Source organism: Coffea arabica, chromosome 2e, assembly GCF_036785885.1.
Source record: "Coffea arabica cultivar ET-39 chromosome 2e, Coffea Arabica ET-39 HiFi, whole genome shotgun sequence".
NCBI lineage: Eukaryota > Viridiplantae > Streptophyta > Magnoliopsida > Gentianales > Rubiaceae > Coffea > Coffea arabica.
In genome coordinates, this window is record NC_092313.1 from 7,201,353 (window position 1) to 7,222,140 (window position 20,788).

General features: G+C 36.8%; 3 protein-coding genes across 3 annotated transcripts; 2 read left to right on the forward strand and 1 right to left on the reverse strand.

The window, feature by feature from the left end:
* LOC113730557 (uncharacterized) lies at positions 1–7,895 on the reverse strand. The gene is made up of 18 exons (XM_027255300.2): positions 7,499–7,895; positions 6,631–6,852; positions 6,268–6,363; positions 5,817–5,869; positions 5,586–5,682; positions 5,289–5,362; positions 5,001–5,118; positions 4,156–4,266; positions 3,573–3,649; positions 3,340–3,406; positions 3,041–3,106; positions 1,928–2,035; positions 1,583–1,713; positions 1,437–1,503; positions 1,236–1,303; positions 1,072–1,162; positions 759–829; positions 1–663 (listed from the first exon to the last, which is right to left on the reverse strand). Exons 1-18 carry the CDS (start codon positions 7,646–7,648, stop codon positions 285–287), a joined length of 2,046 nt encoding a protein of 681 aa, XP_027111101.1. The 5' UTR covers positions 7,649–7,895; the 3' UTR covers positions 1–284.
* Positions 7,896–12,691: 4,796 nt separating this feature from the next.
* Positions 12,692–15,013, forward strand: LOC140036599 (chalcone--flavanone isomerase-like). The gene is made up of 4 exons (XM_072078556.1): positions 12,692–12,884; positions 13,154–13,312; positions 13,975–14,198; positions 14,599–15,013. The coding sequence occupies exons 1-4, from the start codon at positions 12,776–12,778 to the stop codon at positions 14,866–14,868; spliced, it is 762 nt and encodes a 253-aa protein (XP_071934657.1). The 5' UTR covers positions 12,692–12,775; the 3' UTR covers positions 14,869–15,013.
* A 2,154-nt stretch (positions 15,014–17,167) lies between these two features.
* Positions 17,168–20,415, forward strand: LOC113730559 (receptor-like protein kinase HERK 1). The gene has a single exon (XM_027255302.2). The coding sequence runs from the start codon at positions 17,660–17,662 to the stop codon at positions 20,135–20,137; it is 2,478 nt and encodes an 825-aa protein (XP_027111103.1). The 5' UTR covers positions 17,168–17,659; the 3' UTR covers positions 20,138–20,415.
* The last annotated feature ends 373 nt before the right edge of the window (positions 20,416–20,788 follow it).

The following is a 20,788-nucleotide window of genomic DNA, read 5'->3' on the forward strand; positions in this document are numbered from 1 at the left end:
TTTCCACAAAAGCAATAAGCTCAGACAATAACTTGTAATCAGATTACATGTTCCCCCAAATACACAAATTTTTGTGTTGATTTCATTAATCATACAAAGACCTTAACTAAAATGATACAATTTAGAGCATTTACACAAGAATTAACTTAAAATGGACAGTAACAGAAACTCCTTGGCTAAATATTGCTCGCGAGGAGTTCAGTGTAATCTATCTAAATCATACATGTGAGACCGCCAACCGTAGTAAGTTCAGCAGAAAGAAATGTCAAAATCTTTGGGTTTGCTTATTTCTTTGCCGCTGAGTCGCCAGATCTGAACTCTTTCTCAAGCTCGTCAAATTCCCAGTCACCAATTTCTTCACCAGAGTAATCCCTGTTAACCTTGCCAAATTCAGATTCCAGCTTTGCTAGTTCTGCCTCGGTGTCAAGCTGCTGCTCTGACTTGACTGCTGGTGCATCAGCAACTGGGATATCCACAGCCACAGTGTCCTTCGCAGACTGGCTTGTAGGATGAGATACACTTTCCTGTTGCTTCTCATGAGATGAAGACTCAGCCTCTTCAACAGGAATCTCCATTTCCAGATTTGGTCTCTCAATAGCTTCGAATTCTTCTCTTAGCTTTTCAAGCTTGTCAAATAACTCTTTCACCTTTTTGTCATCCTTGCTGGAATAACAGAGACCACTTAATCCAACTTAGGAAAAGAAGACATGGTTTCACAAGGAAAAGACAAATCAAATAGAACTGTCCATCAAACACACCTGGATACTTTCCCATGCTCTGAATAAAACTGCTCTCTCATGTTGTCAACTACGCTGAATGTGGTTATAATCTGCAGTTACAGTATGAAAGACAAACAAACTCAATCAAGTCTCAGGCATGGCACCAAACTAAAACTGATTAACCCCAGCATAAGGTCCACAAGAGGGATGGTCAGAGTACGCAAATATACCTACCTTCCTTAAATTAGAAGAGGAAAGTGGAATATCAATAAGAATATCATAATAATCCAGGAGGATGCCAAGTCTATTTCCAGCATTCTTTTTTTCAAACTTTGCCCAATTTAGATTGTACCTTAGCTTCGTAGCCCAGGTACTCCTCCTCTAGATTTTTCCTTGGACTTGATGCGCCAGAATTATCTTTATCACCTGATGCCACGACTGACCTGCTTAATGGCATGAAAAATTTTCAGAATGCAACAAGCATGCATAACAATGCCAATGCAAGAGAATCATTACCCTTCACTTAAACTCTTCAAGTTCTCAACATATTTCCCAATGCGATCAATGGAAGGCTTCAAATCTTTCTGTACAGAAAGCAAAAAAACAAATTCACTTTCTGTGCTCTTCTCCTTCGAGTGATTTTGGTTTGGTGCAGGATTATTTTATGAATTGCTAGTTTGCTGCTAAAGGATCATTGTAAAGAAAAAGTCTACCTACCTCATAAGAAGAGAGCAGCTGAATGACCAAATTCACAAAGTAGTGCTCATGTCTCTCCAATTCATCACTACAGGCCCCAACAAGCAATAAGCAACAATAGAATATCTAAATATGTTTTAAGTAATATAAACATTTTTTTGACATACTCGATCTCTTTATCCTTGGTCTCTGCACGTGAAGATTGAAGAACCCAGGTGTCTTCTAAAAAATTGATCCAAGTACCCAGAACATCCACTTCCACTCTGCATGACCCAATAGATCTCGAAAATTCGTCTTCCTAATGATTAACAGAGAGATCAAAAGGAAATAAATAAGTAAAAGAATGGCCAAAACAAAAATTTTGAACCAAAGAAAAAACTGGACACCTGATCCTAGTACATACCTGAGGAAAGATCTGGAAAAATAAAATCAAGACACCAAGGAAAAAGGTGGAAAATGACCAGAAAATTAACCAACAAAAGAAAGCTTAAGAGGACAAGGAGAAAGGAAACCTTAGATTTCAAATGGGCAACAATCTGATCATTAGCTTCATAAAATTGGTCTCTCTCCTCCCTAACATTACGGAGGCGTGCTTGAGCAGCAGCCAAGGAAATATTGACCTAACATGTTACATCAGAAAAATAATTTCAACAGTATAAGTTCAACTGAAACAGAACAGTCAATAATAAAAATTAAAGAACAACCTCCTGTGTTTCACGAACACAATCACTAATGACCAGTCAACATTTCATGAACACAATCACTAATGACCAGTCAACAAACACCTGAAAACCATTCATTTGACTGCTAACAGTTTTCATTTTCTTCACACAATTCTACATTTCACAGTTTCTCTTTTCAACCATTCTTGACCCATTGATACTCCAAAAATTCCCACGTAAAACAACTTAGAGAAAATAATCAAAACCACGCTTCCTTTTACTGTTATTACCAAACCACGTATAAATGGACAGATCCACTAACGATTTTAACACGAGAGCTCCTACAGTGTTTTCTTGCCAAATTATTTTATCATAATTAATAATTTACATTGAATATTGGAAGAAAGATAAAGCAATTAAAGTCTACAATATGCTCAACTGCTACTTGTTATGAACCCCATGTATACCATGCCAACATCACTTGATTGCAAACAGCAATTAATTGTGACTCTTGTATAATTAGCTAGCAGTCTTTTGTCGGTCAAGATCCAACAAGCCCTTAAGGACCAAAGAACATACATAACCATTCCAATGCCCCTCTATGATTCAACTGTTTTATACTGTTTACTAAGCCACAATCACATGATTCAAAGAAAAATTAAACAGATGACACTTATCCATCAAACAGTTTCCTCCCTAGGATACTCTTTCTTTGGAGGGTATAGAAGAGCAATAGCACCATTGTCTTTCTAAGATCTCCTTCCAAAGGAAGACCTTCACCAAAGGCCCAATGCTTAAAAAGGGCTTGAAGAAAAAGACAACAGAAAGGTGACCATGTCATATCCAGGTTGCTTATTAGAATCAATTAAAGATGCAACAGAACTTGAGTGATACCACATCATCAATTTGCAGAAGATAAATCATCACGTCTCAAACTCATAAACAGGAAAAGATGACAAAGACCTTTTTCAGTTCAGCTTCAAGTTGATTTCTTTGGGTCTCAAGCTCCGAAATCTCAGCAGATATTTCCTGGATATTTTATAGAAAGAAAAAATGAGACAGTATCTCTTTAGCAATCAAACTAAATGCGGTAAACACAGAAGGCATGTGCATATAATCATGGGGAACCAAAATAGGCAAACACCAAGAAAGTATCTTATAACTTTAAGATTTCCCAGATTGTTTTCACTGAAATAGATGTCTTTCTTTTCCATACAACTTCCTACATCAGTGCCAATCAATATAACTGTATGCATAAATACCTTTTCTATTTCACCGGTTTCACTTGCTTTTGTCACACGAAATTTTAATGCTTCCTCTTTTTGAAGTCTATAAAAAAAAAAAGTTACAGAGATTATAACTAAGAACAATACCAAATAATTAAAATTAAGAAAGACAATAACCATCTATCAAGGGATTGTTGTTAACTGCCTCTTCAATGATAAAAGCTAAAGACAGAGCACCTATGAACATCTAGCTATAAGAACTTCAATACCTGTTCTCCGAGATGCGCTTCTCAGTTTTTGAGGTTGAGCTAGATAGAGATTCAGACAAAACTTTCAACTTATCAACCTGCAAAAATTTAGAGGACGACAATAGCAACAGATATTCCTCCAGATTAGAGAAAAGCTAATGCATGTTCACCTTATAGCCCATGCAAATTTTTCTATACAAACCGTCTAGAAAAAGGAAAAGACAAAATAAAGCCCGAAAAAAATGGCCAGAAGAAAAGAAAAAAGTAGCAACAAAAAAAAAAGCTGAAGAGGTACAGAACTTGAATAATACAGCTTCCATATGCAGAGTCAATTGCTGCAAATGGAAGGTAAAACCTCCAATAGATTATCACAAACTGACAAGCATTAAATCAATATGCCATCTCGAGTAATGAATCAGAAATTCTGAAAATGAAAAATCCTCAAGTAATAAATTATCCAATCTCAAGTTATGAATCGCTATGAATTAAGTCAAAGGAATGAAAACCAACACGTGTAGAAACAAGCAAACAGTATATGTTTGACTAATTACCAAAAATGAAAGAATTCAGTAGCAAAAATGCAGCACAAACAGAAGAAAAATACCTTCTGAGCATGAACTTCTGGAGTGTCTCCGTATTTAATAAACTTTTTCTTCAGTAGAAGTCCTTCTAATCTGGAACAAACTCGGATATGCGAAAGTGCTTCTTTCAAAGCCTACTTGAAAAACTTAGAAGATCAGATCTCACCTTATCAAACTTATTGCATGTTTCAACAATATGCCACAAAAAAGTAATATATAACTAAAAAATGTACTAAAAATGCAATTATTATAATCTGCAATGACACATGTACACATATGCTCAGGCATGAAGCTCACAATAAAAGAAATATTTTCATGGATTAAATCTGTAACTTGTTAGTAAGCATGCATTACCACCGTACCAACCACATCTTCAGCTAAAAGCGATAAATCCATGCTTGTCTAGAGATGAAGACATTTGAGCTAAAAGTAAAAAATCAAGCAAATTATTTTTCAACCCACAGCCACCCTTTCCAGAGTTGAAAACTCAATTGAACTACATATTGGACCTCCCTTCCTCCCTCTGTGAGAAACATACCCAAAGGGATATTTAGAAACCATGTTTCACACAGAAACACACTCAAAGGGATATTTGGAAACCACACTTGATAGTAAGACAGTGATAAAACCAGTTCCCAATTTACACAAGCATGGTTTTTTTTTATGTGATTCAACACAAATATAATCACAATAACTCGATACAAAGAAAAAGGACACCAATAAAGTGAAAATAGGGAACCAGCTTTTAATCCCTGAGGCACGGAAGCAGTAACTTTTTTTTCTCTTTTTTTTTCTAGATAATGATTTACGCCTATAAAGTATCAAGAAAGTTAAAGAGGAGAAAAGATTAAAATGGTGCCAAACTTACCTCTATTTCTGGAACAATCGTCTCTTTTGAGCTTGTTTGATCAGTTTTGCCCACAAGATCCTTTGATACACTTCGTTCGTCAAGCTTTTTTTTCAATTTGGAGACCTCAGCATCAATTCTTTTGCAGACATGAAAATCAAATATCGTAAAAATGTAAACGTGTTGAATATAATAAGTATGCTTATGATATTCTCCATTCCTTTATTTCCTCTTATTGAACCAATAAATAGAGTGGAAAAGAACAATTGCAGATTTTGTGTCATATGTAGCAACAAATATATTAAAGACCTTTCAATATCAGCATTTATTTTCAACCCAGTGATTGCACCCTCAGCAAACTGGAGCAATTCCTCCCGCTTCACCTGCCCCAAAAAATTAAGCAACATCAATTTCAGCAGAAAAAATAAACAACAAAAAACTTGGCCTACAATTTTCCAGTAGCTATAAAGAAGAAACAACTATGCCTACAATTTAACAGCATTATTTTCTACTGATAGGAGAATTAGGTTCTTAAAGTCACTAAAACTTTGGAGTTTCTCGAGCTTGTTTACATAATGTAAAAGCATGTAAAATTTTCAGACCTACCAGCACTTCATCTTGGTAGCTTGAGAAAGCTTTAGCCAGATCCTGTATACTGCTTACTATTGCGTTATGAACTTCTTTTCCACCAGTAAGACAGAGCCTGCAGGCAACTAATTATTAGTGGAAAGCTTAGACACATTGCTTTGTGTACCACCAACCAAGCTGTATTGTCACTCAAGAAAATCTTCTAAACAGGATAAACTCACACTGAACCAAAGGGATGAACAAGCTTACCCAAATAATTCAAGCAGAAGAGAAACTTCCTCCTCATTTGGTGCTTCAAGAATCTAAATAACAGATAATAGTCAACCTCTGGATAAACTCTATCATAAGGAAGTAAACAGGCCTACAAGTAACTTTAGAACATCAGTGTGATTTTTAAGTTGAAAATATGACTATCCTCATGCAAAGTACAATACCCTAGCGACAATCAATTATCAAATCTAACTAAGCAACGTACAAAAGGAAAAAAGAAACATTGTTTCTGGATAAGGAAAAGAATCCTAAGATAGGATTCCATACAGCTAATTATGACCATTAGTAGTACTTCTTAAAATGTCAAATGCAGAAAGTAAAGCATAATTGCAACCCATAAAGGTGCAAAAATACATAGTGCTCTGAATAATGAGAGAATATAATTCTTTAGTTTGCTATAGGCTAATGTACAAAAGTTAAATTCACATACCATACATATCGTAATACCCTCCAGAGCTTGACTATAGAGAAAGACATCACGGAAATTCATTGGTTCAACCCCCATGTCAGGGTCATAGTATAGAACCTATCAATCACAAGACAGGGTCAGATCAAGCATAATTATCCAGAAAATGAGCATTTGAATGCCTAATCTTCCATGGGAGATCAGACATTTAAATGAAATCAATAGGGACATGATGGGTCATGCAAACTGTCTCCTGAACAGGAGGACCATCCAAAAAGTCAAAACAAATAACTCAAGAATGTACCAAATTGGCTAGAGCAAGATGAAAAATGCTTGTTCAATGAAAAGAAGACAGCTATAAGCAAACAAGAAGATTAGGTTGCTCACTAGAGACTGTTTCCTTGGACTGCCTTTAGGTTCTTCAGAAGGAAGATGTTGCTCAGTATCTTTTTCTCTTTCTTCAACAGGAGCCCCAGACAACTTTTCAACTTCATGAAGAGCTACTAACCATCTCCGCATCAACTGAACTCTTTCTGGTCCCCTACAAGAAACAGAAGCTTCTTCCAATCTTTTGACAGTCTGCTTGAAGCTTTTGAAATTTCGAGCCGCCTAACATGAATGAGCAAGAGAAATAAATTTTAAAGCAAAAAAATGTCAAGAAGTCTAATGGTTAATTTCCTCCAACATCTATAGTGAAAATTCAAAAAATCAACTCCTAGTTGCACCAGACTATGGTTCTCTAATCCTTCAGAAGTATTTCCAGCTCCGTGCTGGCCAGTTAAACAAATTCATGACAGAACAGATGCACATCAAACTTTACATTCTAGACAGAAATTGAGAAATTGAATCATTTATCCGAATCCTACCAGATGCCATGGCATCTTCTTATCTAATTCTCTCTATAACATCAGCTAATTTTCTCCTTCAGTTCAAATTTGTTTTTTGTTATTACTCCCAGAGCCAAATATTAAATTCAGGAATGAACCTGAACATTTAACGCAGTGTTGCATTCCTTGTCTTGACTCTTCCAATACCAGCAGCATCAAATGATAAAAACAAAAAAAAAAAAAAAAGGTACTAAATGCAACAAGTAGTTGCCAGCCGAAAATAATTAACAACAACTGATGATAATTATGAAGCTTATTACTATAAATTTTCCTCTGTAGCTGGCAAACCTCTATAGTGACAATCAAAAATCAGACGAGCGTTAAAAATAAATTTAAAAAAAAAAGGAAAAGCAAAGAGGAAATGTTACAATGCGGTCTTGGAGAATTTTGGCTCCCTCGGCAACGGCTTGACCGGCCTGTTGGACGACGGTGTCGGCATAGTTCTTGACGGTGCGAGTGAGGTTGTTCTTGTTCCCAACCTCAACGGCTTTGCTAACCGCCGATCTAAACCACGACATTTTGCCTCAAGAATCAGCAATTCAGCGGCCCTCTTTTCCAAATTAATTGCTCCAGTTAGGGTTAGTTCAAAAACTTTTTAATTTTTTTTTAATATATTTTGTTGTTGTTTGGTGAAGAGAGAGGAAAAAATAAAAAGGATGAACAAAGACTTGGAAAACGTATTAATTGGCTCATTTTTGTACAGTCAAGCAAAGGAAAGGAAACGAAGGGAAGGAGGCAAAGGGGTAATCAGGTAATGTCATGCATGCACCGCGAGTATCTGTTTTTTTTTTTATTTTTTTTGGGTAGTTTTTTCAATTCAGTTTTGGACGCTTCGCAATTGAAAAATGGCACCTGACAAATGAAATAAACGTCAGACTAGGATTAGGATCGGTAGTAGTAAATGGTAAGCACACTCATGGCCGTTCCATCCGGCGCCGACATTTATCAACGGGAAAAGAAAACTTCTACAAGCGAAGATAAAGAAGTTTTTATCAATGGGAATACACGTTTGAATGTGGAAGCACGTTAATGTTTACGCATTCTATAGATGAGCACAAAAATCTTGCACATAGAAATTTTTGTGTCGAGTCAATCTCTAACTTCGAATTTGGCTCAATTTGAATAAACATTTAAAGTTTACGTGTAAAAGGTTTTAAACTATTCGAATTGAGTTTAATAAAATCTCACTTACATTTAATTCGATGAATTCATATACAAATAAATTTGAACATTAGATTGTTAATTTGATTAATCTCGTTTTGCACTCTATTTAGGGTAAAGCACCTAGGGAACTATTAATTTATTCTCTTTGTCAAGTTTTAATCCTTAGTCTAAATTTTATCTTAAAGTATCTGTTGAATAATAAAAAATGTATAATTTAAGCATTTTTAGCCATTTTGATTATTAGTGTAGCTGGAATAAAGGGCATTTTTATTCAGTCATGTAAAGCCATACGGTTGGGACCAGAGTTAAAAGCCCTAAGGGAGGAAAACACTTCATTCTTGTCTTCCTAGTTTCACAATTAGATAGCTCCAAAAACATATATATACATAAAATTTCTTCTAAACTCTACCTACGTTCAATTAATTAGTTGACTAGGACAGCTGGAGGCTCCATGGGCTTCATCCTTGCTTTAGGGCTATACAAAGCCTCTAGTTTTCCTAGTCGACTAATTAATCGAGCAAAAATAGATGGTAGAAGAAATTTTACGAAAATATTTTGGAGCCATGTAATTGTGAAATTTGAAGGCAATTGGTCCAAACACTGGCGAAGTGGGAAATTGAATGTTGTCCCCTGCATTAATGGGATAGAGATTCGAAGGTTCTTTTTTTTTTTTTTTGCCCTTTTTTTTAGTAAAAATATGGGATAGAGATTCGAAGTTTTTTTTTTCCTTTTTTTTTTGGTTGTTTGGTTAAAAGATTCGAAAGGTAAGTAAGGTAATAGGTTACAGCATGAAGGGTGTTTGGTAGCTGTGGATTAGCTTTGAAGTTGTTTTTTTTTTTCTTTTTTTTTTAATCGTATATCAACATAACCCTCACAATAACAACATAATTCAAACGTACGACCTTATTGTAAAAAAGGTGGTTCATCCATATCAATTGAATCAACAGCCTATTCTTACTAATTAAGTTAACTTGCGTTGGCGAAGTTGTTTGGTAATACTTTAATGATGACCCCTTTAATTTTTCTTTTGGGCCTTCTTCCGTAATTGTTTTGTACTACATCGTACAAAATGCTAATCAACTACCAGCGACTATGCCAGATTTACTGTCGGTTTTTGTGGTTTCCTGTGGATTAAGGATTGTAAATTTATCAAAAGTCTTAATTGGCTTTGACAAAAAAAAAGACTATACCAGATTTACTAGGTCATTTGGTTCACGAACCGATTGCGATTCAACCCAGAATGTGATGCAGTCATGAAAGAGTAGCAGCTGCTCACTTTTCATATCCTGGAAGGAGGTCGTGTTTGAATTGCAATTTTCTAGAGTTGTTGTAAAAAATATTCTATAGCAATTTAATATACGTGAGATAAAAAAATAATTAAAAATGTGTTCACAAAAAACGCAGAATTTTTTGGTGGAAAATCCCTTTACAAACAAGGCCTAAGACCATTGCACATCTAACCCACTGTACAATGGATGTAAGCCTATTTGCTTGCTTAATTACTTAGTGTCACTCAAGGGCTCTTCTCGTTTGATAATTGAACCCACTTTTAGCTTTTCATTTTCAAAATTCATTATGGATCAATTGATTTTAGGAGTTTAAAATCTTGTACATCTATTCAACAATCGACATTTTAAGAGTAAATTTCAGCTTTAGTTTCATTCTAGCAATAATAATCTGTTGGCATTGCAAGATTTTGAGACTTGCGAAAATAGTCTATGATCTCGAGAGATGAATGAATTCCACACGGTGAAAGTTGGCTCAAGGGAGGAAAAAAAAAATCTGTTTCTTTCCTTTTTTTTTTAATAACTTTTCCTGCCATTCTAGTCATTTTTATCTTTAAATTAATAAAGATAATATAATGTTAGAACTACGAATTGATCCAGTTGGTAATAATATCTTCTCTTAACCCATTGCCTTAATATGACAACGGATGTCTGCTCTTAGTGTCTACATCCATCTCCATGTTGGACATACACAAACTCAATTTGACTTTGATAATGAGTGATGCGTGAAACTACGCCCTATTTTGCCCAAATTAGAAATAAAGGACGAGGCCAAAAGGAAATATAAGTAAGCAAGCTGAGATGATAATGATGGAACTTTTTTTTTTTTTTTTTTATAACACCCCCAACAATGATTTTGATAATGATTTTTATAAAGGACTTTGATAATGATTTTGAATATTTGTTCAAGACATTTTTAAGGATAAAATAGGTATTTTAAAAAAAATTTCACAAACTTCCTCCAACTTTCTCTCCACCAATTTGGGAGGAAAAATTTTGCCTACTATTCATCTTCTTAAATCCTTCCATTTTTTCCTTCTTTTCTTTTCCACTAAAAACTAACAAATGAAGGAAAACTTAACTTTCTCTTCTTTTACTTTCTTTTCTGTCCAAATCCTCCACCAAACGAACCCCAATTGCGGAACCTCTTTTCTTTTTCTGTAGCTTCATTGACGTCAATAAATCGAGCAACCTCAGATAGGGCTTTCCGCATCGCATCTATGAAACTTTTTATCAACACAGCATAAAGAATTTTTTTCTCAAATTGTTGCAAGACCCCTTTTCCGCCCCCAGCCTATCAATTATGAACAAAAAAGGTGAAAGGAAAATTAATTTGATGCAAAGGCGAAGACCAGAACTGGAGTTCTAATTGCTGCCCTTTTGGTACATGGACCCCAGGTACTGAATTTATGCGAAAATCAAATGTATCGTAAACTACTTAGACAGCCCTTGAATTATTTCCGTTGTTAAGTTTTGGCCCTAATATAAATTCTGTTTCAAAGTATTCCCCAAATGATAAAAAAGGTATACATTCCGCCCATTTTAGTCATGAGCGTAGTTAAAATTAAAGGGCATTTTTCTTCAACCATATAATACAGCAATCGAGACGAGAATTAGCAGCCCTAAAGAGAGAGAAGCACATTATTATTCTTTCAAAATCAAAAGAATCATAAAGAAGTTGAAATGGGTTAAGTTTCATGAATTTTGCCTTCCTTCAGGTTTTTAATGAACGGTGCGTGCGTACCATACTTTTTATTACATCCAAATTGAGTGATTAAACCCCCAGATTTAGTCTAAATTAAGTAATTAAACGTTAATATCCCTAGTTAATAAAAATCAAAACTTAAGGAATGAAATGCGTTTTACCTGAAACAATATAAATTTTGAATTGCCAAAACAATGGGGATGATAAGTGCCATTTTCTCTTCCTTACAAATTGTTTGACGTTTCGATCTAAACCAAGCCCAGGTGCGAAACCCAGGAAAGTTGCTCTGGACCAGTGGGCTAAACATAGCCCACTATCAACATCAACATCAAAAAAAAACAACATCAACATCAAAAAATCAAATCCCCCAAAAGACTTTGACCGACCTGGTTGGCGAACCCATGGCCACGTTTTAACACCTACCAAACTAAACCCCCTGCAACAGCTGAATCTACTCGTCACTCTCGCCTTCATTAATTTCCCCATCAAAATTTCCAAACTCCTACAGCGAGTTTTCGTGTGTTTGCATAACTTCGCCGGCAGTTTAGCGTCGGTGTCATGGTACTAGGCCATCCTACTCTCTGGGGAATTACTCTACTGCATTTTTTTTGGGTCCATACTCCCCAGCTATATATATACTCCCTCCCTTTTTTTATAACTGACGTTTAAGGTTTTGCACACCAATTAAGAAAAGTTTTTCATTGCTTAAATCTATACACTACTTTCCTTTTGTACCCTCATTAATTGTCCAATTCACCCATGTTTTCTCTCACTAGAGTACTAAATGGTGCTGTTTTACTAGGCCAAAAGCAATGCAAACTAACTCCCACCAAACTAATTACTAGGAGTAGTAATTAAGAACCCTGTATTAGAAAAGAGAGATAAAAGGGTAAAATTGTGAAAAAATAATTAATACTGTATAGGGATTATAAAACGACAGATAAAAGTACACTAGAACAAATTTCTTAAACGTCAGTTATAAAAAAAGGGAGGGAGTATATATAAGCCATAACCTGACCCTGCTCTTTTCCAATAACAAGAACATTTTATTGATGACAACAGATATCGTCCATTCCTCCTACTTTTTTTTTTTTTTTTTTTTTTTTTTTCTGACGGAGTTGGTGTCCGGGTCAAGTCCTTAAAGGCGGCGCGATTAATCCCACTTCGCCCCGGCCCAGCGCCCCAACCAGACATAGCACGTTAGATTGCCTACTTACTCTCCTAATTTCTCACTAACCAGTCCACCCATCTCCAATTCTCCACCACCCTTCGGTCAATTTTGCTTCTCTACCCAAAAAAAAAAAAAACCAAAAAAAAAAAAAAAGTTTCAATGTCCAAGGCTCCAAATTCTGCCCATCCCAACTAACCCCTTCGTTTTAAACGACTCTATATATAGCGTCATACCACCACTACCACTGCTACAAACTACAAAACTCACAGACTACCAATTCTTCAAAGGTGCCGCGAAATCTCTGAGTGCTAGTTACAATATGTCCCTCTCGCTCTCCGTTGGTGAAGTTCATGTTGACGGCCACGTTTTCCCTCCGGCCGCGAAGAAGCCTCCTGGCTCTGATCAAAACTTTTTTCTGGGAGGAGTAGGTTCGCTATTTTAAAGCTCTCTAATCGCTATTTTCACTACTCTCTTTTCAATGTCGTTGGAATGTAATTTTTTGCAATTTCTCTTCTTCTTCTTCCAAGGTTTGGGGGGGTAAGTGAAATATTGCTGTGCGGGATAAATGAACAATGGAGAGAGAGCAAAAATGGGGGAAGCAGTTGTGGGACTAATATATAATCACCTTGTCTAATGACATTGCACTTTTCGTTAATCAATTATTTAAAAATATTTTTTAATTTAATAATGTGGGCAGGGGCACGAGGATTGGAAATTGAAGGCAAGTTTATTAAATTCACGGCTATTGGAGTTTACTTGGAGGAGACCGCCATTCCGTCACTGGCCGTTAAGTGGAAGGGCAAGACTGCAGAGGAATTAACGGAATCCGTTGAGTTCTTCAGAGACATCGTTACAGGTGGCGACGCCTTCTATATCTAATTTCATCGTTGTCGCATGGTTGATATCGGCCTATCCCGGCCCAGCCTCAATTGCAAATCACCACCATTCCAAATCTATTAAACTATGTCGTTTTTGATAGTTTGGGATTAAAGGGTATTTATGTAATCTCACTGATGTTGAAACACTCGTAGTTAGTGTGGAGAGCTCACTTGGGCCTGGCTCAATGACTACCCAATACTAAGTATAAATTAGTTTGTCAACCCATGACGTGACGTCACGTGGGCGGGCAAATGATGGATCGGGCCAGCCTTTACCAATTGTTGCTGCAGATAGCCTGTTGGTCTTGGACAATCGGTCTATCTGACCAATTTCTCGAGTAGGATCTCTGTCTGCTGAAAAAGTGTACAGCTTTCGATCTGAAACAAGTTGAGCCCATGCCTAAGCTACTACTGTCGGATGACTTTGTCATCTCTTCCTTTGATTCCTCCCCTGCTTGCAGATTTGAACTAAGAAGAAAGTTAGATGTGCTCGTGAATAATTGATCGAGCATTATAGTTAATTTTCGTAGCGTTCAGTTGAATGAATTAGTCAACGTTCATTTATACTTTTGGAACTGTTGCATATTTAGAAGGTCTTGAAATTGATCATGACGGTAGTACTTTGCCTGTGTGCTTTTAGGTCCCTTTGAGAAATTTATAAGGGTGACGATGATCTTACCCTTAACGGGTAGGCAATACTCAGAGAAGGTTGCCGAAAATTGCGCTGCTTATTGGAAAGCAGTTGGAATTTACACTGATGCAGAGGATAAAGCCATTGAAATGTTCCTTGACATCTTCCAGAATGAGTCCTTCCCACCTGGAGCCTCTATTCTGTTCACCCAGTCACCTCTGGGATCATTAACGGTGTGTAGTTATAATTGCTGAACAAGGTTTCCTTTTTCGTTTCTTTCTGCCTTTCAGCTGATGTTAGACAGCAATAGACATATTATTATTTTCCATGTTATAAGTTTCCTCGTTGATGCTTGATGTGGTAACACGATGCTTGCTTTCCTGGAGATCTTGCCATGCTTGTTGAATTTAAGAACACTAGTAAGATCCACAAAGCTATATTTGCTGGTTCCGTGATGTGTGCATTGTTGGCAATGCCAAGTACAGTTGAATATCTGAAGAAACCAGGAGATGTTTAAACTGCTCAATCGGCATAGGGAAAAACTTTTACGGATGACCATTTTCTGATTTGCACTATGTACATCTTGCATCAAACTGGCTAAAAGCAAAGTTTGACTTCTTCTTGCAATTACAGATTAGCTTCTCGAAGGATAGTTCAATTCCTGAGGTCAGCAATGCAGTTGTAGAGAACAAGCTACTGTCAGAAGCGGTGTTGGAGTCCATAATTGGCAAAAATGGTGTTTCACCTGACACAAAGAAGAGTTTGGCAATACGTTTATCAGACTTACTGAAAGTGTTCGACAATAATAATAATAAGAAACTTGAGGCCGACGGGGCTATTGCTGCGGAAGCCCCGGACGAAAAGCAGGTTAATGGCGTGCAAGTTCCGGTACAAGTACCTTAAGCTGAATGTAATGTGGCCTACCTTTCTATTGCATTCTGCTTTGGAAGAGTATAAATGAACTCTCTTTCCACGTCTTCTTGTAGATCAGCTTCTACTATGTACTTGAATAATAGTTACAGAGTTGATATTGTCATGGTTTTACCTATCTTTAGCTTGCAGCCATATTGTCGCTGAAAGCCTCATGGCATAGTGTTCAATTGTCAACTAACATATCTGGGACATGCTCATATTTAACAAATTATATATATTAATTTTCAGTGTGCAAGTTGTTGATCCGGAAGTTCTCATCTACCTGTTGATCTGAAGGTTTTCATCTAATCATCGAAGAAGCTTGGTCTAATTGGCTCATTCATTAGAAAAAAATAAAATATTAACATGGTTATTTATTGGTTTATCAAATAAAAAACTAATTATTTTCTCTGGAGTTGTTAGCAGACATCTTTTCTATAATTTGGTCCCCCTAAAATTTAAATACGTGCTAGCTTAGTTTACTGACTCTTGGTTTGGTTAGCGTTTGACACTAGCCATCGTCGCGATAAGGCTGGTTCAACTAAAAGGAGGGGTACAGCTAGAATAGATGGGGAAAATACACAGGGAAGGGGGAAAAGACTAATGAAAAATTTGTGTGTTTTTATAAGCACACTATTTAATTATTTTTTTATCTCGCATTCATTAAATCGTTACGGTATACTCTCATACGAAATGCCCAAAATATATCAATTCAAACGACACAACCTTAGTGCCATCTTAGCCACTGAGTCATTCTCAAGCTAAAATCCAACCTTGCAATATATTAGAACCAATAATATAGAAGCTTGGTGCAACCAAAAAATTGTAAAAGAAGATGCGCAGTAGCGTAATGAGAGCAGACTATTTTCAAGTAGTAAAAAATTTCCGCAGATTTTTCTAATTGCAATAGCAACAATAATAATGAAAGACTGCATTTCTGTGAGATACGGAGTATAATTTCTGTCGTTTTGAGCAAAGACTGCATTTCTGTCTTACTAGTTACTGCTACTATGAACATAAAATTTTACCCCCTTTTTCTTTTCCCCTTTCCCTTGGGATTGTTTAGGCCAAAAAGTAGAAAAGGAAGAAAGAGGCCAAAAAAAAGAGCTCCCAGTCATCACTCATCACCATCAGGCATAAACGCGGTTCCCGCTATTCACGTTAAAGAGCGTGATAAAAGTCCAAATACTAGGGAGAAAACGCGTACACATCATCCATAACGATAGACAGTGCTGACAAATTTGCAGGTATGCACAGCTGCTGACCCCGCCGCTACAAAATTATGGTCCTCCAAGAAGCATCACGGAACGCCGGTCACTGCCCAGCCTTCTAAGGCTTGGGGCCGAACCCTTGACCTCTCATCAAAAATTGTCACAATATATCACGATTTTTGTGGCTCATTTTCGACAGAATTTCTACTCACGTCGAGTTCCCTTCCCTTTTCCCTTAATTAGGTTAATTTAAATTAGAGGAATCCTATCGTTGCGACAAAAAAAAAAAAAAAAAGCATCACGGAACAACCATTGCTCAATAGCCACTAAAAGGGGACAAGTTTCTTTTTGAATTGTAGATCGAAGTTCAAATCTCACTTACAATGAAAAAAATTTAAAAGTGATGTCAGAGCACTCCTTTGATCTTTATAAAAAAAGAAGCATCACGAAACCCTCCCCCTCCTTCCCCCAGTTTAACCTTACTGTTTAATTTAATGTTAATCACTCAAACCAAACCATTATGCTGCTTCTCTAACTTATTCACTTGCTCACTCTCATAGATCATTTCCAATGAGGTAGAATAATAGTGTGTGTATTTATCCTTTTAGAGATGATTGGATACAAATGTTAAAATTACAATTGAAAATTATTTTGCTTTCTTTTCTCTCTTATCTTGTCCAATTGAGATAGTGATGAAAGCCAAATTCCAACATATCAACCGCAGGAGGTTGGATTGATGCATATTACCGCAAGGGTTGACATTTCTTTTTCTTTTTTTTTAATGATTTTAGTGTACTAGGTTAAAGAATCTATTGTTGATATGTTATCGTTCAATTAGTAAGGTTATTGGCTAAAATTCAATGTCACTTTTCTTTTATCAACAGAAAAGTCTATGCGTGCCACCAACGTCGCCCCCACCCTCCAATATATATATATATATATAGTGTATCAAATCTCTCTGTCTTTCCAAACTTTTGATTCGTGCTTTGTTTAAGTCATCATGGTAATAGGAAGAAACATGTCAAGTGCCATATGGAACAGGTGACCCCCCATTCTCAATAGCTGTCTATCATTTTGGATTACTGTGGAAGGCAAAATCATACTACATGATGATGAGTTGAACCCTTGACTTTCGTTATCATTTAACAACTTTTGGTTCCTTAATTGTCTACTGACGAATTTGTCAAATAAAACATACTTGCCAGTTTAGTTTGAATGTCTAACCAAGTCAGTGAGAAAAATCAAGGGTTGTTATCAATGTCGACAAAAGTGATGTGAACACCATAAATGCTAGTCTTCCAGGGGTAACACTATTCTATGTACAAAGAGCAACGGTTTCCGTGCCTTTTTCTTCCTTTCTCCCTTTGTCAACTAAGTTGAACAACAAATTCTCTGTTTATGGTAATCTTTGTTCTTCTGTTCACCACCCCCGGTTTCAGAAATAAGATTTACTACTTGAATTTCTCTCTATCCATTGATGCTCAAGTGTGATCAAAGGCGACCCTTCTTTTGTCCTAAGATTTCTTTTTCTTGATTTGATTGCTTTCAGTTCATTGTGCACGTCTTTATGCATGATGAGAATCAGCACGTATCAATTCCTTATCAGAGTGTTGTTGCCTTTTTGTTTGGTTCTTACTTCGTTAGAATTTGATCCTGAGGATAAGTATTTAATTGACTGTGGATCACTTGATGATACATCTGTTGGTGATCGGGTTTTCTTGGCTGATAGCTTGAATTCCAGTACTCTTTCAACCCCAGAAAAGATATTCCTCAATGCAAGTTCAAATTCTATTCCATCCACCTATGGTAAAGCTTTGTATCAGACCGCAAGAATTTATAATGGAACCTCCCGCTACCCATTTACAATGAAGAAAAAAGGGAGGCACTGGATTCGTCTCTATTTCTTTCCCTTTGTTAATCAGTATCTCAATCTGAGCACTTCTAAATTCTCTGTTTCCGCTCAAAATTTCACTCTTTTGAAGGATTTCCAGCCATCAGGTGCCCCTACAGTTAAAGAATACTCACTGAACATGACTGACGACATTCTGGTCTTAACCTTTACTCCTTCGACCAATTCTTTTGCTTTTCTCAATGCTTTAGAAGTAATTTCACTCCCTAATGAGCTGATCCCTTCTGGTGCTAAAACTGTTGATTCAAATGGAGAGAACCGAAATCTAGAGAGACAAGCTCTGGAGACGGTGGCCCGGATAAATATGGGTAATGAAACAGTGCCTCCTCAAAATGATACCTTGTGGAGACTTTGGACATCTGATTCTACATATTTGGCAAGTTCTGCTCTTGTTGTGTTTGTATCGAATATTGGATTTGTCAATTACTCAAGCGGAAGAGTTAGTGAGAATATTGGTCCCTTTTCAGTCTATGGCACTGCCACGAAACTGAATACTGTCTCAGATGAAGGTTACATGATCAACGCAACCTGGCTGTTCCATGTAGATCATGGTTTTGATTACTTTGTCCGTTTCCATTTCTGTAATATATTGAATCCTGTTCCTGATAATTTATACTTCAATGTTTTCCTGAATTATGAGTTTGCTGCTAAAGATCTTAATCTGAGCACTTCTGGTGTCCCTTACTACATGGATGTTGTAACAAGGGCAGATAGTGTTGATCAGCTGAGCGTGAGCATTGGTCCATCAAGTGTGCTTAATACATTGCCAAATGGGATTCTTAATGGTCTGGAAATCATGAAAGTAAGCAATTCTAAGGACAGTCTTGATGCTTCAGATGCTGAAAGTCAGTTCAAGACGACCACTTCCAAGTCAAAAGTGTGGGTGTATGTCGGTTCTGCTCTAGGGTCGTCAGTTATTGTGATCGTCCTGGTTTTGGTTTTTGCTCTTCTTTGTAGAAGGAGAAGGCGCAAGCACATGGTTCACTCGACATTGGACCAGTATGCTATGACAGGAGTGAGTACAGAGGAGAAGGAACATTCCATTGAATCCTCTATCATTTCACAATCAAAGAGAGGCTACCGCTTCCCCTTTGCTGCAGTTCAGGTAGCAACAGACAACTTCAGTGAAAGTCAACTTATTGGTGTTGGGGGATTCGGAAAAGTTTACAAGGGAGCTTTGAGCGATGGCACAAAGGTGGCCGTTAAGAGAGGATTTCCTCAGTCCAGACAAGGTGTTGCAGAATTCAAGACAGAAATTGAGATGTTGTCCCAATTTCGTCACCGCCACCTTGTTTCACTGATTGGATATTGTGATGAAAGAAACGAGATGATCATAATTTACGAGTACATGGAGAATGGAACCCTCAAGGATCATTTGTACGGATCAGACCAACCAAAACTAAATTGGAGACACAGGCTTCAGATTTGCATCGGGTCGGCTAGAGGACTTCACTATCTGCATACTGGATCCAATAAGGCAATCATTCACCGTGATGTCAAGTCTGCAAACATCCTTCTTGATGAGAACCTAATGGCAAAAGTTGCTGATTTTGGAATATCCAAAACTGGACCTGAGTTTGACCAGACTCACGTTAGTACAGCCGTAAAAGGAAGTTTTGGTTATCTTGATCCCGAGTACTTGACCACACAACAATTGACTGACAAATCAGACGTCTACTCTTTTGGAGTTGTAATGATTGAAATTCTCTGTGGAAGGCCTGTTATTGATCCATCACAACCAAGGGAGAGGGTAAACTTGGTGGAATGGGCAATCAAGTGTTTCAGCATGGGAGGGATGGAAAAACTTGTAGATCCTCATATTGAAGGCCAAGCGAAACCTGAATCTTTAATGAAGTTTAAGGAGACAGCTCTAAAATGCTTGGCAGATCTTGGTGCTAACAGACCTCCAATAGGAGATGTGCTATGGAATTTGGAAGCTGCCCTTCAACTTCAAGGAAGTGATCAAAGGGAGGGCAATGAGCAATCAACTAATCTCTATTCAGAGACTAGAGTCTCTACAGCACAATTTAGCATGGGAAGTGTAGATGATCTTGCCGGGGTATCAATGGGGAGGGTGTTCTCCCAAATGGTCAGAGCTGAAAATGCTGTAGATCAAAGCCAGAAAGATACTAATATATGATCATTAAAAATGGGAAGCCTAAAACTCTAATATTCTTGCTTGAGGTATTGCGTAGGACTGTGTACAAAGAAAGAGATCGCCATGATCTTTATTTAGCTTATTCAAAAACCATGTCAATGGAGTGTCGCAGGTTTATTACAGCTTAATAGTGGAGTTTTTGTCTGATTATTCTAGAAGCTAGGTTGGCCTTTCCAACCATTTGTAAGCTTGTTTGCGATTTATTACAACAAATCATTGCCTGCGAGAATAAAAGCTTAGCCAAGCCCATTGGAGCAAAATTCCTTTCCTTTTTGACTCCTTGTTATCATGGCCACATTAATCGAGGATGAGTTTTAGATTGTATATTTTTATTATATGAAAACTACTGCATATTAATCCATCAATCAATCATAAAAATTGTAAATTCTCATACAAGTTTTTGCTCAGATAATCGACAAATTGCACCTACATTTAATCTATTATATATAGTTTTTATATTGATATAAGAAATAATTACTCTGCTACACTCAGTAATTTAACCAAATCTCTAGTTTCTAAATTCTAATTAGAGATGACCTATAGTGATCCAATCATGCAAAATTTTGACCGAATTAATTTGCCAGTAGTAATCTGAAAATAGTATTAAAAAAGTGTAGCTGTCATTTCTTTGAT